Source organism: Bos grunniens, chromosome 15 (assembly GCF_055505025.1).
Source record: "Bos grunniens cultivar Pamir isolate PY7600 chromosome 15, Bosgru_T2T1.0, whole genome shotgun sequence".
NCBI classification, from domain to species: domain Eukaryota; kingdom Metazoa; phylum Chordata; class Mammalia; order Artiodactyla; family Bovidae; genus Bos; species Bos grunniens.
Genome location: NC_141179.1, coordinates 31,553,255 through 31,567,240, shown reverse-complemented (window position 1 = coordinate 31,567,240; position 13,986 = coordinate 31,553,255). Strand labels below are relative to the sequence as shown.

The 13,986-nt window shown below is 36.0% G+C and overlaps 1 protein-coding gene across 6 annotated transcripts in view; it reads right to left on the bottom strand.

Moving 5' to 3' along the window:
- ARHGEF12 (Rho guanine nucleotide exchange factor 12) overlaps positions 1-13,986 on the bottom strand; it is a 169,707-nt gene that overhangs the window by 55,073 nt on the left and 100,648 nt on the right. For all 6 annotated transcript variants that reach the window (XM_086338307.1, XM_086338308.1, XM_086338306.1 and 3 more), the window contains 6 exons: positions 8,339-8,437; positions 7,595-7,644; positions 5,108-5,165; positions 2,428-2,606; positions 1,130-1,207; positions 819-938 (listed from right to left, as the gene is read on the bottom strand). In XM_086338307.1, coding sequence (XP_086194433.1) covers positions 819-938; positions 1,130-1,207; positions 2,428-2,606; positions 5,108-5,165; positions 7,595-7,633 — 474 coding nt within the window. In that variant the 5' untranslated portion in view covers positions 7,634-7,644; positions 8,339-8,437. The remainder of the gene's footprint in view (positions 1-818; positions 939-1,129; positions 1,208-2,427; positions 2,607-5,107; positions 5,166-7,594; positions 7,645-8,338; positions 8,438-13,986) is intronic.

Here is a 13,986-nt window from a genome sequence, read left to right as displayed (position 1 = left end):
TCTCAACCATGGCATGATTTTTTTTAACTTTAAAACGAGCAGATTAGGATAGATGATTGCTGTGTGAAGCTACAGACATAACTCATGAAGAATAACAAATAAGCAGCTTTTACTCATTGCTCCATATACCAAATCTAAACATTACAGAATATAAATCTGGTTGGCATACAATGCTGAGCTATTCTTCTAATGAGACTATCATCCTCATAACTTACACCTATATAGCTAATCTATTTTTAAATTTAAAATATAGTCATTAAGAACATGAATGTGTTTTAAATTCGTCAGACTGAGTTTAAATTCCAGTTCCATGTTCCATTTAGCTACATGACCACAGACAAATTATTTAACTTATCCAAGTTTTCTTTAAGTGTTTATGTAAAATGCGGGGAAACAACAGTAATATCTAATCTCAGAGGGTTGTTTTGCAGATTAAGTATGAAAAATTATATATCCCTACTTAAAATATAATTGCCGGTCTGTTTTCAAATGGCAGAATAAACCTCAAAATGGAAATACATGTATTTAAATACATTTCAGTAATTTGTCGTATCAAAGCAAAAACACTCAATTCATTCTAAAATTACTGTGGAACAAAGAAGCATGATATCATGACCAAACAATCAGAGGCCTACATTTCTTTTTTTCGCATTTTTTTTAGTTGACCATTATTTCTGTAACATCCTACACAGGACATCCTGTTGGCCTATACTAGAAAAAATAACTTTTAAAAGGGCTAACTGTAATACCGTCTGACACATTCCCAGAAGAAAATTCTCCGGCAAAATGGCGCGCAGCACTTTTAACAGTGATGTTACCTGAGCAGAGCCTGTGGCTTTGGATAACTGCTCTTGCAGCTGAGGAATGTGTTTCTTGGCCTCTTGGATCTCTTTTAGCAATCTCTGAGCAGGTGTTCGGTTGTAGTCTTCCTGCAATAGCTGAAAAGTTATAAAAATATTTCAAGAATTAATTACTTATGTCAAGAAAATATCTGAAAAGTCCATTCTTAATCAATAAAATAGCTGATGGCACTGATTATCAATAGTGTCTGATTATGATAAGTACCAACTCAACTATGCCCACTCATGTTTTTACTGGCCTGTAAATAGCCCCATTTCTAACTTAGTACCTGAAGCCGTTCCTGTTCTTTCTGTAACATTTTTCTCAGAATTTCTACTTTCTGGTTATGAACCACATTGTTTTCTTCCTAGAAAAAGAAAAAACAAACAAACAAAAAAAACCAAGAACCAACACAAGGAAAGTGAAGCTAAAATATGTATTGAAAATGAGTCATACGATGTTACATTTCAGCTCCAATTTTCAATACCTATCAGGATTTTCTTTATTTCTGGTGGTTATGACACCAAGCTTTTAGATATGACACTGAAGATAAAAGGTTATAGGGAAATTTCAACCTTTCTATTTCACTTTTGATAAAAAACACTAAAATGTTAATATCACATTCAAAAAACACTAAATGTTAATATCAGTTGGAGAAATGAAGTTGACTTAAATGTAAGAATAGTATTAAGACCGCTCCCTAATACATCTCCTGCCATTTCTCCCAGTTTTATAACCCTATGATATTTTATCAAATTAGTCTTCCTAAAATCTTGCTATAATCACATCAGTCAAAAAATATGTAATATATCCTTAATGATCCAGTTACATGTAAATTAGCTTCATTGTTGAGACTCTTCAAAATACATAGTCTTACTTTTCCAAGCTCATCTCCTACCGTATAAATCTTTAACAAGCACCAGCCAAACAAAAATCCTGGCTATTTCTCCCCAATACTTGATGCTTTCTTGGCTCTTTACCTTTGTTTATCCTACTCTCTCTACCCGGGTTGCCTTCCTCCCCCTGACCTCCACTGCCACCACTTGAATGTTAACTGTTCTTCAAAGCTCATTTCAAATAACAGCTTTCCATAAACTCCTTCCTTATCGCAACTGGATGTGCTTTCTCCCTTCTTTGAAACCTCACAGAATTTAATATTTTCCTTCTAATAATGTCAACATCCTGCCTTTGTAGTATAATTACCTGCATACCCTTTATTCAATCTCAAACAACAAAGGTTTATTAAGTATCTAGCACTATATGCCAAGCAATATTGCAGACTCTGGGGAAACATAATGAACAAAAAACCCCTTTCCTCTTAGAATATATATTCTAAGAAGACAAAGGACCTTGACCACAGATATCTTAATTATATTTTTGTGGGAGGTACACTGTTTTGTAGATATAAGTGTTAAATACTTGAATTAAATCTGCCATCCCAATATTGTGCAATCATTCCAATCATTATATAATTTTTTATCAGCAGCAAATTATTTTCTAGAATCTTACACTTTGAAACTCTTAACATAAAGCAAAGGCATCATTCATTATATAACGACATTTACAGAGACATTTTCCCACGCTTACCCCCATGAGCACAGGACTAGTAATTCTCTCCATATTCCCAGATGCACCAGGTGAATGGGGGGATGTCATGATGGGAGACATATGTCCAGTGACTGATGGCTCTACTTCAGAATCAGCAAGTGGAATCTGGGGCGACCCAGGGGGGCGTCCCTGAACAGTGAGAGCTACATAGGAACCAGCTTCCGGGAGAGAGATGGCAGAAAGGGGAGGAAAGGGAAAATAACATTGTCAAAAAAATTTTACAGCATTTTACTACTTAATCTTTGATAGTTCTAAAATATCTAGCTATGTGAGAAAGTTTCATCATCTGCTGGCTAATCATTTCTCCACAGAAGAAGAATCCAATCTGTTATTTCTCTTTTATGACTCCCCTACAGATCTAAAAGAACAATGCGATTTTCAGATAACAAATTATTACTCATAAGATCGGATATTACTTAAAAGCAAGTAAGATTTATGACACCAATAATTTTTTTAAATTTAGATATGAATGAGTTGTTATCAACCATCTACTAATGGCTATGCTCAATTTCTCAAATGGAAATTTTAAAAATCACCATATTAAGATGATACTAATTAAGCAAGGCTTAACTAACTCTGTAATGATGCAATTTTAAATTAACTTTAAAAAATCAGTGTGACAAAAAAAAAACCCACAAAAAAAAAGAGGAAAAAAAAAAAAGCCACAACAGAAAAGTACTAAGTTTTAATTTTAAAAATTTGGAGGAAAAGACAAATTGAGTATTTTACAGGGGAAAAAACTATAGAAAGCAAAGTTACCCATAACCAGAGACTCAACAACATATATTCATTATTTATCTAGAATAAAAAAACACTTTCCAAATAAATAACTTTTCTAGATAACTGATCTTTAATGACAGAACCTTTCTCTTATACTTTAAATTGTATTTCATAGTGTTTCTTTCCACTTACTCTTCCATGAAACTCAATGGCAACTATTTCAGTGTTTCAAGTTCCAAAAAAAAATTTTTTTTTACACTTAGTCATTAATGCTGTGATACTGGGGAGACTTTAAGTATATACACTTTTAAAGTTTTTCAATCAAAAACACTTTGTGACTGTCACAAAGTCATCTGATGTATCTTGTTGACTTATCCATGTTTGTCTTTCAAAGCTTCCTGGTTCTTCCCTTTCCTTCTTTGGATATTTTTAAACTGGTTTGATTTGAAATCACTTTTATCATGTCTAGAATCTGCACTGAAGAGCAGGACATGAGGGAACTCTACTACAAGTATAGTACACAGGGTTTAGGCATTTCAAATTTATATCTGTTTTCAATACTTAAGACTGTTTTATGCTTATTTTGAGTTTTCAGCTAGGCTCTTGTTATTGGATAAGTAATCTACTGCTATAGTCCAAGGATTTAAGTAAAACTGATATTGGAACACAGTTACCAGGCATATATTTATTATCATAAACCATATTTATATAGTACATAAAAATTTACCATGTTGTAAATTTATATGTATATATGTATTTATTTAGTACATAAATATGTACTAAATTAATACTATATACAAATATGCACTAAATAAACATATATTTATTTAGTGCATATTTGTATTGTCCATAAAAAAGTCACAGTCTCATTAACTAAGTAATCAAATTTATTCAGGTATGAGGTCTTCTAATTCTGATCTTCCCATTTCTTTTTAAAATGTACTGAAGTTAAACACTAAGAACAAAGTGACAGATTTAGAGCACTAGTACTCTGATGAAAAGGTAAAGGAATTCATGGGTTACTTTATCTAAGCAATAATAAGGCCAAGAAAGATTCCAGTGTATTAAATTTATTTTAAAGATGTCCACTTACCAAAAAGAAGTAATATTAAATAAAGAAGTAGTGTTTCTGCTTGGCCACAAACACCTGTCTCTTAACTGTAGCCTACTATCCTGTGGAATAGTCTGATAGAGCAGATTATAAATTCTTAACCCTGGGGATTTCCAAGAGAACATCACTCCCCTGGATTATTTAATCATTTGCTTATCTGAGAGAATATGATTATGTTACTTCAAGTTCCATTTCAGTTCATCGAACCATTGTGTCTGATTTTCTAACCTATTCTCTTTCAGGTCAACTCATCCATTTCTTTCAAATGTTTTCAATATAACCAAGAATGACAAGGACATTATAATCAGCCATATATATGAAGTGGACTAAAGATGAAGTGAAAAACAGTGAAAGTGTTAGTCACTCTTTGTGACCCCATGGACTGCGGCCCGCCAGTCTCCTCTGTCCACAGCAATTCTCCTGGCAAGAAGACTAGAGTGGGTAGCTATTTCCAACTGAGGGACCAAACCTGCATCTCCTGTATTGCAGGTGGATTCTTTTCTGTCTGAGCCACCAGGGACTAAAGATAGTTATTAGTAAGTTAAGAATTTTCACCTCAGACTTTAACATAGGGGTCAGTAAACTCCAGCCAAGGGACTAAATTCAACCCACAGATTATTCTGGCAAATAAAGTTTTACTGAAACACAGCCATGTCCATTCACTGATGGATTCTCTATGCCTACTTTTACACTATAATGAGAGTCAAGTGGCAAACTATCTGGCCCACAAAGCCTAAAAAAATTACTATCTGGCCTGTTGCAGAAAATGTTTGCTGATCTTTGCTTTAAGGGTTTCAGAAAACAAAACTGAGAATAACATTCACTTACATTTGATTAGCTTCACCACTTCCAAATGGTTTGAATGAGTCACCAGAGTTCCATTCACCTATAAAAAAATGAAAACAGTGTGTGTCAGATACATTCTAATTGAGACAATGGATAAACTGACTTTAGGAATTGTTATACACAATACAACCAATTATAATATAGTAAACAGGCCTACATAAAAACGTGTATATATCTGGTTCAATATTCACTTTTACCACTATTCTACAAGGTATATGTGTGTGCATGCAAGCAAAGTCACTTCAGTCATATCTGACTGTGTGACCCTATGGACTGCAGCCCGCCAGACTACTCTGTCCACGAGATCAAGGCAACAAGACTGGAGTGGGTTGCCATGTCCTCCTTCCAGGGGATCTTCCCGACCCAGGGATCAAACCCCTGTCTCTTATGTCTCCTGCACTGGCAGGCAGTATCTTTACCACTAGCACCACCAGGGAAGTCCTCTATAACGTATACTCAGCAACAAAATGAACTTGAGCACCAAAAAAGGCCTTGCTTTAAAGGACATTATAACTTATTCACCATGAAAAATGATAAATATACTATGCAACAGATACACAAATCCTTCACAGTGAAGAACGCTTGCAAATAGAAAAGCTCTTTATGCTTTTAATTGCAAATTCATTGGTTTTCCAAAAGCATAATACATTTTTCAAAAGATGAATAACCAATATTCTACAATAATATTCAATTTACCTTTTGTTTTCTGATCATGACCTAATCTTTACAGAGAAAATTAAATTTTCAGGCAGGCTAAATGTAGGAAGTGTTCTCCACAATTTCCACTAAGCCAGAGAAATTAAAGTAAAAATATCAAACATGGATCTAATATTAACATTATTTTTTCTGAGGCAAGTAATACTAATTTTTACAAGTTCAAATTTATCAGTATATAAAATCGAAGCAAAAGTACACTTGTCATGCCCACCAGAGACGATCACTATTAAGCATGATGCTTAATCTTTGAGATGCTATTCTAATATCAGACAAGCATACACACACATTATAACTGTCTTTTTCTGCAAATAAAAAAAATACTGTTTTATTGTATTATGGATGCCTTTCAATATAGGTACAAATAGACCTAATCTACTCTTTTTAAGAGCTAGAGATGTAATGCAATTTACTTCTCTGCTGCTGCTAAGTCGCTTCAGTCGTGTCCGACTGTGCAACCCCATAGATGGCAGCCCACCAGGCTCCTCCGTCCCTGGGGCTCTCCAGGCAAGAATACTGGACTGGGTTGCCATCTTCTTCTTCAATTTATTTCTCTAGCCCTCAGCTTATGCATATTTAGATTGCTTACAAGTTTTCAACGTGATAAAGCTTAAGTAAATTTTCCTATATACATATCACCTCACATCTGAACACCATTTCCTTAGATAAGTTCCTAAAGCAAGACTGTGGTCAAAGTTTATATACTTTCTAAAAATATGTAACTTTTGATATCTATTCACAAATTTCCATCCAAATAGGTTTTACCTAATTTATATTCACAAGTTTGTAAGAGTAGATTCCCAAACTATATCAAATGTGTATTAGCAGTCTTTAAAATTCCTGACAAGCAAATATATTTTTACCTATCATTTAATTTCTACTTCTTTGCTATCAATGAGATTGGACATATCCTCATTGATATATTATTTATTTCAATTACGCGGGGGAACTGTCTGATAAATTCTTTGCCCATCTTTCTATTAGACTATTCTTTTGTTAGTAATTTAAAAGTGTTCTTTATAGTATATTATATTCTATAATATATTTCAAATATTTATTTCCAGATAGTTCTTTGTAAATATGTTATGTCTTTTCCTGTACAGTAATTTGATTTTAAGTAATCACATTAGTCAGTTGCCTAATAATTAGTGACTAATCGGGAGGCCTGGCGTGCTGCGATTCATGGGCTCACAAACAGTCGGACACGACTGAGCGACTGAACTGAACTGAACTGAACTGAATCCATACTTACTCTACTGATCAAAACTCAAGGCCTGTTTCTGGACCCTCTATTGTGTTCCACAGATAGATCCATATTTATACTATAGTCACTTGCTTTGAATTAATCTATACCATCTCACCTCCCACTTACCTCTTCCCATAATACCTTTGCAAAATTTGTTTAGAAGAAATAATCATTTGGAAGTCTGACAAGGAATGGCACACCTCCCAAATTTATTAATACATTATGATGAGAATTTCTTGCTAAGAGATTAACTTGGAGAACTAAGGTCTTTACAACAGTGAGCTACTCTCCTGTCCAAGAACACACATGACTCTATTTATTCAAAACTTGTATTATGCTTTTCAGTAAAGGGTAACATTAAGATAAATGAAATAAATTTTTATAGTCAATAAATCCATCACCCTATAATGTGTAGCTTTTAATAAAAATTCAAGCTAAAAAGTTAAAATATGGCTAATATATGCTGCCTTATATTTCTACCATAAATTTCCTAACAGTCTTTTCCTTACCTTGATGATTCGATCACCTGTCTGTACTCCAGCCCGCATGGCTGCTCCATCTGTAACAGAAATTAATTCTTAAAATGTAATTCATTTACATTCACTGACAATCTTCTCAAAAGAGAAGCATGTAACAAAACAGTGAAAAACATGGATTGTAAAGTCAGACAGACAAGGTCCAACTCCTGCTTCTGCCACTCACTAGCTGGGTGACCATGGTCAGATTTTACGTTTGTTTTTTTTTTTTCACTCTAAGACTCAATATCCCCTGTAAAATGGAGATTAAAAAGTACCAAAGTACCTCCCTCAAATTACAGCAACTAAAATAAAGTATTCAATATATGGTAATATTGCAGTAGTATAAGATATTATAGTCATTTGAGGGGAAAAGACAGATATTTTTGCGCCTACGACCATTTCTTTAATCTGTCACTACCTAAATATCTCTGGTGCCATGAAGAAAAAAAAATTATAAAAACTTCTATAAGTGATGATGCTTAAAGTATCATGACTAAAGGGTCATGTGATTTTTCTAAAACATACAAGAACTTTTTTCTTTCCATAAAATACAAAAGGAAATCAACTGGGATAAATTCATGCCTATAACACTAAAGACAAATCTAGTACAGTAAGGCCATATGACCTATAATTATGCAATTATTTTATTCTAAGCAATAGACATTATTTAAGCTTTTCTATTCTTACTCTGTTTGCTCCCAGTGACAAGACTGTTTTTTTTTAAAAATGCCTTGCCTTCTTTGACAGACTGTACGAACACTGGATTGTCTCCACTGACCGTCAGCCCAAATCCATTGTCATCCTTCTGGATGATCACACAACGCTGAACAAGACCTGCACGAGAACCACAGGATAAAGAGAGAAGGGAAGAGAAAACAGAGGGGGAAAAAAGTCAATAATCATATTATTAGTAATGAACTGCATTCTACCTGGAGAAACACAAGGCAGCACATGAAACCCATTTAAAAATAAAGAGCACTAACCCCGTAAGCAAAACACACACAAGAATATCACAGAGTCATATATATTGGTTTCTCAAAGGAAAGGTAGGATTGCTCCAGGATTAAAAATAGCTAAGGCGAACTGGAAAAGGTAAAGTATTAGAGAGGAGACAGACGGAAGCCCATTCAAGTCTATGCAATTTATTTGTAATATAAAATTCTACCCCCACTTTGTTGTGTTTTTAAGTGCTCTAAATGGTATTTAAACCCAAGACAATCGAACATTCTGGGACATTACGCTAGCAGCAGCCCATGGTACACTCTAGAGAAGTTCAGTATTACTCTCAAAAAAACATATTCAGAAAAGCAGACTATTAAAAAGGAAGGAATGCTTAGAGAGCACCTGTGGCTCTTCTGAAAAGTCTAACGGAAAGAAACACTTTGGCTTACAGAAATAATAAAAAGAAAAGACAGTAGAAAAGATACAAGAACTTGTGAACTTAACCAGCTCTTTGATTTCTTTCATATACTTACCTGATTGCTACAGAGAAATTTGTTTTCCTTCCAGTTAAACAGCAAACAAAAATTGTCAAGGTAAGGTGAGAGAAAGAAGACCACAACCAAAGGAACAGGGATAAAACAGAACCCTGATTAGTGCCCAGGGCTGTTTTTATCATAGAGCAAGATCGGGAGATCCTGAACTCTGTGTTAGTCAAAGGTTTAATATATACTTCCAGCTTTACAGACTCTAAATGCTTCACCAAAAATGAATATGTAAAAACAATATATAAAAATAACACAAGTATAATGATGATTAGCAAATAAAAACTACTTCAAAATTAAGGTTTTTATACAGAGGTATGATCTTTTAAATAACTTTGGTGTACAAAACAAAGGAAGTGCTAAAGACTGCACGTTAATGAATATACATGCATATTTCTTGCTATAAATGAAATGACACAAGTTATGAGCTTCCCTAGTGGCTCACACGGCAAAGAAACTGCTTGCGATGAGGGAGACCTGGGTTAGATCCCTGGGTTGGGAAGATCCCTTGGAGGACGGCATGGGAATCCATTCCAGTATTCTTGCCTGGAGAATCCCATTGGACAGAGAAGCCTGGCAGGCTACAGTCCATGGGATTGCAGAGTCGGACACAACTGAGTGACTAAGCACAGCACACATGAGCCTGCTACAGATGACAAACTAGAATAACTGGATCCCTAAATGGAAAAGAGGAATCTTAAACCTTAATTTATTAACTGACAACAAACCATGAACCTTAAGATAAAAGCTAAAACTTTTCATAAGAACACACAGGAACAAATCTTCAAGACCTTAGGATAGGCAGAGATCTTTCAGGATGCAAAATGCACCAATCATAAAGAAAAACCCAGCAAACTGGATTCAAAATTTTAAATAATTGCTTTCCTAAAGACAGTAATAAGAAAATGAAAAAGCAAGGCACAGACTGGGAGAAAACATTTGTAATACAAATACTGATAAAGCACTTGTATCCAGATTCTTATTTTAAAAACAACTTTACAATCCAGTAATGGAAGACATAGTTTAAAGAGACAAAAGATTTGAACAAACACATCACACACAAAGATGCACAGTGGCCAATAAGCACATGCAAAGGTACGGTACTCACATCTGCTGTCTTCACGAAAATGCAAGTTAAAACACAATGAGACACCACTATATATTAACCAATGGCTAAAAATGAAAAGACAGGTAATACCAAGAACCAGAAAGGGTGCGGAACAACTGGAACTCTTATACAATGCTGGTGGGAATGTTAGATGGTGGGAATTTCTTAAAAAGGTAAGCATATAATTACACATGCCCCAACATCTTCACTCCTATGAGGAATGAAAACTCATGTCCACATAAAGACTGGTAAAAAAAAAATGTTCTCAGCAAGTTTTCCTCATTAAGAGTGAAAAACTAGAAACAACTCAGTTCCGTTGCTCAGTCACGTCCGACTCTTTGCGACCCCATGAACCGCAGCACCCCAGGCCTCCCTATCCATCTCCAACTCACAGTCTACCCAAACCCATGTCCATTGAGTCGGTGATGCAATCCAACCATCTCATCCTCTGTCATCCCCTTCTCCTCCTGCCCTCAATCTTTCCCAGCATCAGGGTCTTTTCAAACGAGTCAGCTCTTCACATCAGGTGGCCAAAGTACTGGAGTTTCAGTTTCAACATCAGTCCTTCTAATGAACACCCAGGACTGATCTCCTTTAGGATGGACTGGTTGGATCTCCTTGCAGTCCAAGGGACTCTCAAGAGTCTTCTCCAACACCACAGTTCAAAAGCATCAATTCTTCGGTGCTCAGCTTTCTTTATAATCCAACTCACATCCATACATGACCACTGGAAAAACCATAGCCTTGACTAGACGAACCTTTGTTAACAAAGTAATGTCTGCTTTTCAATGTGCTGTCTAGGCTGGTCATAACTTTCCTTCCAAGGAGTAAGCATCTTTTAATTTCATGGCTGCAATCACAATCTGCAGTGATTTTGAAGCCCCAAAAAATAAAGTCTGACACTATTTCCACTGTTTCCCCATCTATTTCCCATGAAGTGATGGGACCAGATGCCATGATCTTAAGTTTTCTGAATGTTGAGCTTTAAGCCAACTTTTTCACTCTCCTCTTTCACTTTCATCAAGAGGCTCTTTAATTCTTCTTCACTTTCTGTCATAAGGGTAGTGTCATCAGCATATCTGAGCTTACTGATATTTCTCCCAGTAATCTTGATTCCAGCTTGTGCTTCCTCCAGCCCAGCGTTTCTCATAATGTGCTCTGCATATAAGTTAAATAAGCAGGGTGACAATATACAGCCTTGACGTACTCCTTTTCCTATTTGGAACCAGTCTGTTGTTCCATGTCCAGTTCTAACTGTTGCCTCCTGACCTGCATACAGGTTTCTCAAGCTGCAGGTCAGGTGGTCTGGTATTCCCATCTCTTTCAGAATTTTCCACAGTTGATTGTGATCCACACAGTCAAAGGCTTTGGCATAGTCAATAAAGCAGAAATAGATGTTTTTCTGGAACTCTCTTGCTTTTTCGATGATCCAGCAGATGTTGGCAATTTGATCTCTGGTTCCTCTACCTTTCCTAAAACCAGCTTGAACATCAGGAAGTTCATGGTTCACGTACTGCTGAAGCCTGGCTTGGAGAATTTTGAGCTTTACTAGCGTGTGAGATGAGTGCAATTGTGCGGTAGTTTGAGCATTCTTTGGCATCGCCTTTCTTTGGGATTGGAATGAAAACTGACCTTTTCCAGTCCTGTGGCCACTGCTGAGTTTTCCAAATTTGCTGGCATATTGAGTGCAGCACTTTCACAGCATCATCTTTTAGGATTTGCCAATAGCTCAACTGGAATTCCATTACCTCTACTAGCTTTGTTCGTAGTGATGCTTTCTAAGGCCCACTTGACTTCACATTCCAGGATGTCTGGCTCTAGGCGAGTGATCACACCATCATGATTATCTGGGTCATGAAGATCTTTTTTGTATAGTTCTTCTGTGTATTCTTGCCACCTCTTCTTAATATCCTCTGCTTCTGTTAGGTCCATACCATTTCTGTGCTTTATCGAGCCCATCGTTGCTTGAAATGTTCTCTTGGTATCTCTAATTTTCTTGAAGAGATCTCTAGTCTTTCCCATTCTATTGTTTTCCTCTATTTCTTTGCACTGATCTCTGAGGAAGTCTTTCTTATCTCTCCTTGCTATTCTTTGGAACTCTGCATTCAAATGGGTATATCTTTCCTTTTTCTCCTTTGCTTTTTGCTTCTCTTCTGCACAGCTATTTGTAAGGCCTCCTCAGACAGCCATTTTGCTTTTTTGCATTTCTTTTTCTTGGGGATGGTCTTGATCCCTGTCTCTTGTACAATGTCACGAACCTCATTCCATAGTTCATCCATAGTTCATCGGCACTCTGTCTATCACATCTAGTCCCTTAAATCTATTTCACTTCCACTTCACTATCCACTATTCTACTTCACTATCACTTCCACTGTTAGTCATAAGGGATTTGGTTTAGGACATACATGAATGGTCTAGTGGTTTTCCCTATTTTCTTCAATTTAAGTCTGAATTTGGTAACAAGGAGTTCATGATCTGAGCTACAGTCAGCTCCCAGTCTTGTTTTTGCTGACTGTATAGAGCTTCTCCATCTTTGGCTGCAAAGAATATAATCAATCTGATTTTGGTGTTGACCATCTGGTGATGTCCATGTGTAGAGTCTTCTCTTGTGTTGTTGGAAGAGGGTGTTTGCTATGACCAGTGCGTTCTCTTGGCAGAACTCTATTAGTCTTTGCCCTGCTTCATTCTGTATTCCAAGGCCAAATTTGCCTGTTACTCCAGGTGTTTCTTGACTTCCTACTTTTGCATTCCAGTCCCCTATAATGAAAAGGACATCTTTTTTGGGTGTTAGTTCTAAAAGGTCTTGTAGGTCTTCATAGTACTGTTCAACTTCAGCTTCTCCAGTGTTACTGGTTGGGGCATAGACTTGGATTACCATGATATTGAATGGTTTGCCTTGGAAACAAACAGAGATCATTCTGTCATTTTTGAGATTGCATCCAAGTATTGGATTTCGGACTCTTTTGTTGACTATGATGGCTACTCCATTTCTTCTAAGGGATTCCTGCCCACAGTAGTAGATAAAATGGTCATCTGAATTAAATTCACCTATTTCAGTCATCTTAGTTTGCTGATTTCTAGAATGTCGATGTTCACTCTTGCCATCTCCTGTTTGACCACTTCCAATTTGCACTGATTCATGGACCTGACATTCCAGGTTTCTATGCAATGTTGCTCTTTACAGCATCGGACTTTGCTTCTATCACCAGTCACATCCACAACTGGGTATTGTTTTTGCTTTGGCTCCATCCCTTCATTCTTTCTGGAGTTATTTCTCCACTAATCTCCAGTAGCATATTGGGCACCTAGTGACCTGGGGAGTTCCTCTTTCAGTATCCTATCATTTTGCCTTTTCATACTGTTCATGGGGTTCTCAAGGCAAGAATACCGAAGTGGTTTGCCATTCGCTTCTCCAGCAGACCACATTCTGTCAGTTGTCCATTAACAGACAAATAGATTTTTTTTTAAAATAGTCATATATCCATTATAATAGAATACTACTTAGCAAGAAAAAAAAGTAAAGAACTACTCACACATGCAACCAATATGGATCACAAAAACATCACATTAAGCAAAAGAAGGAAGATACAAAAGACTATAAATATTACATGATTCCAATGTAGAACAAGCCAAAAAGTCAACTGTAGTAACAAAAAGCAGATTAGTGGTTGCCTAAGGACAAGACGGATGGAGAGGTAAGAATGACTGCAATGAGACATATGAAACAACTTTTTGGGTTGATGGAAATGTTGTGTATCTTAATTAATGTAATGGTTGTATGAATATGTATC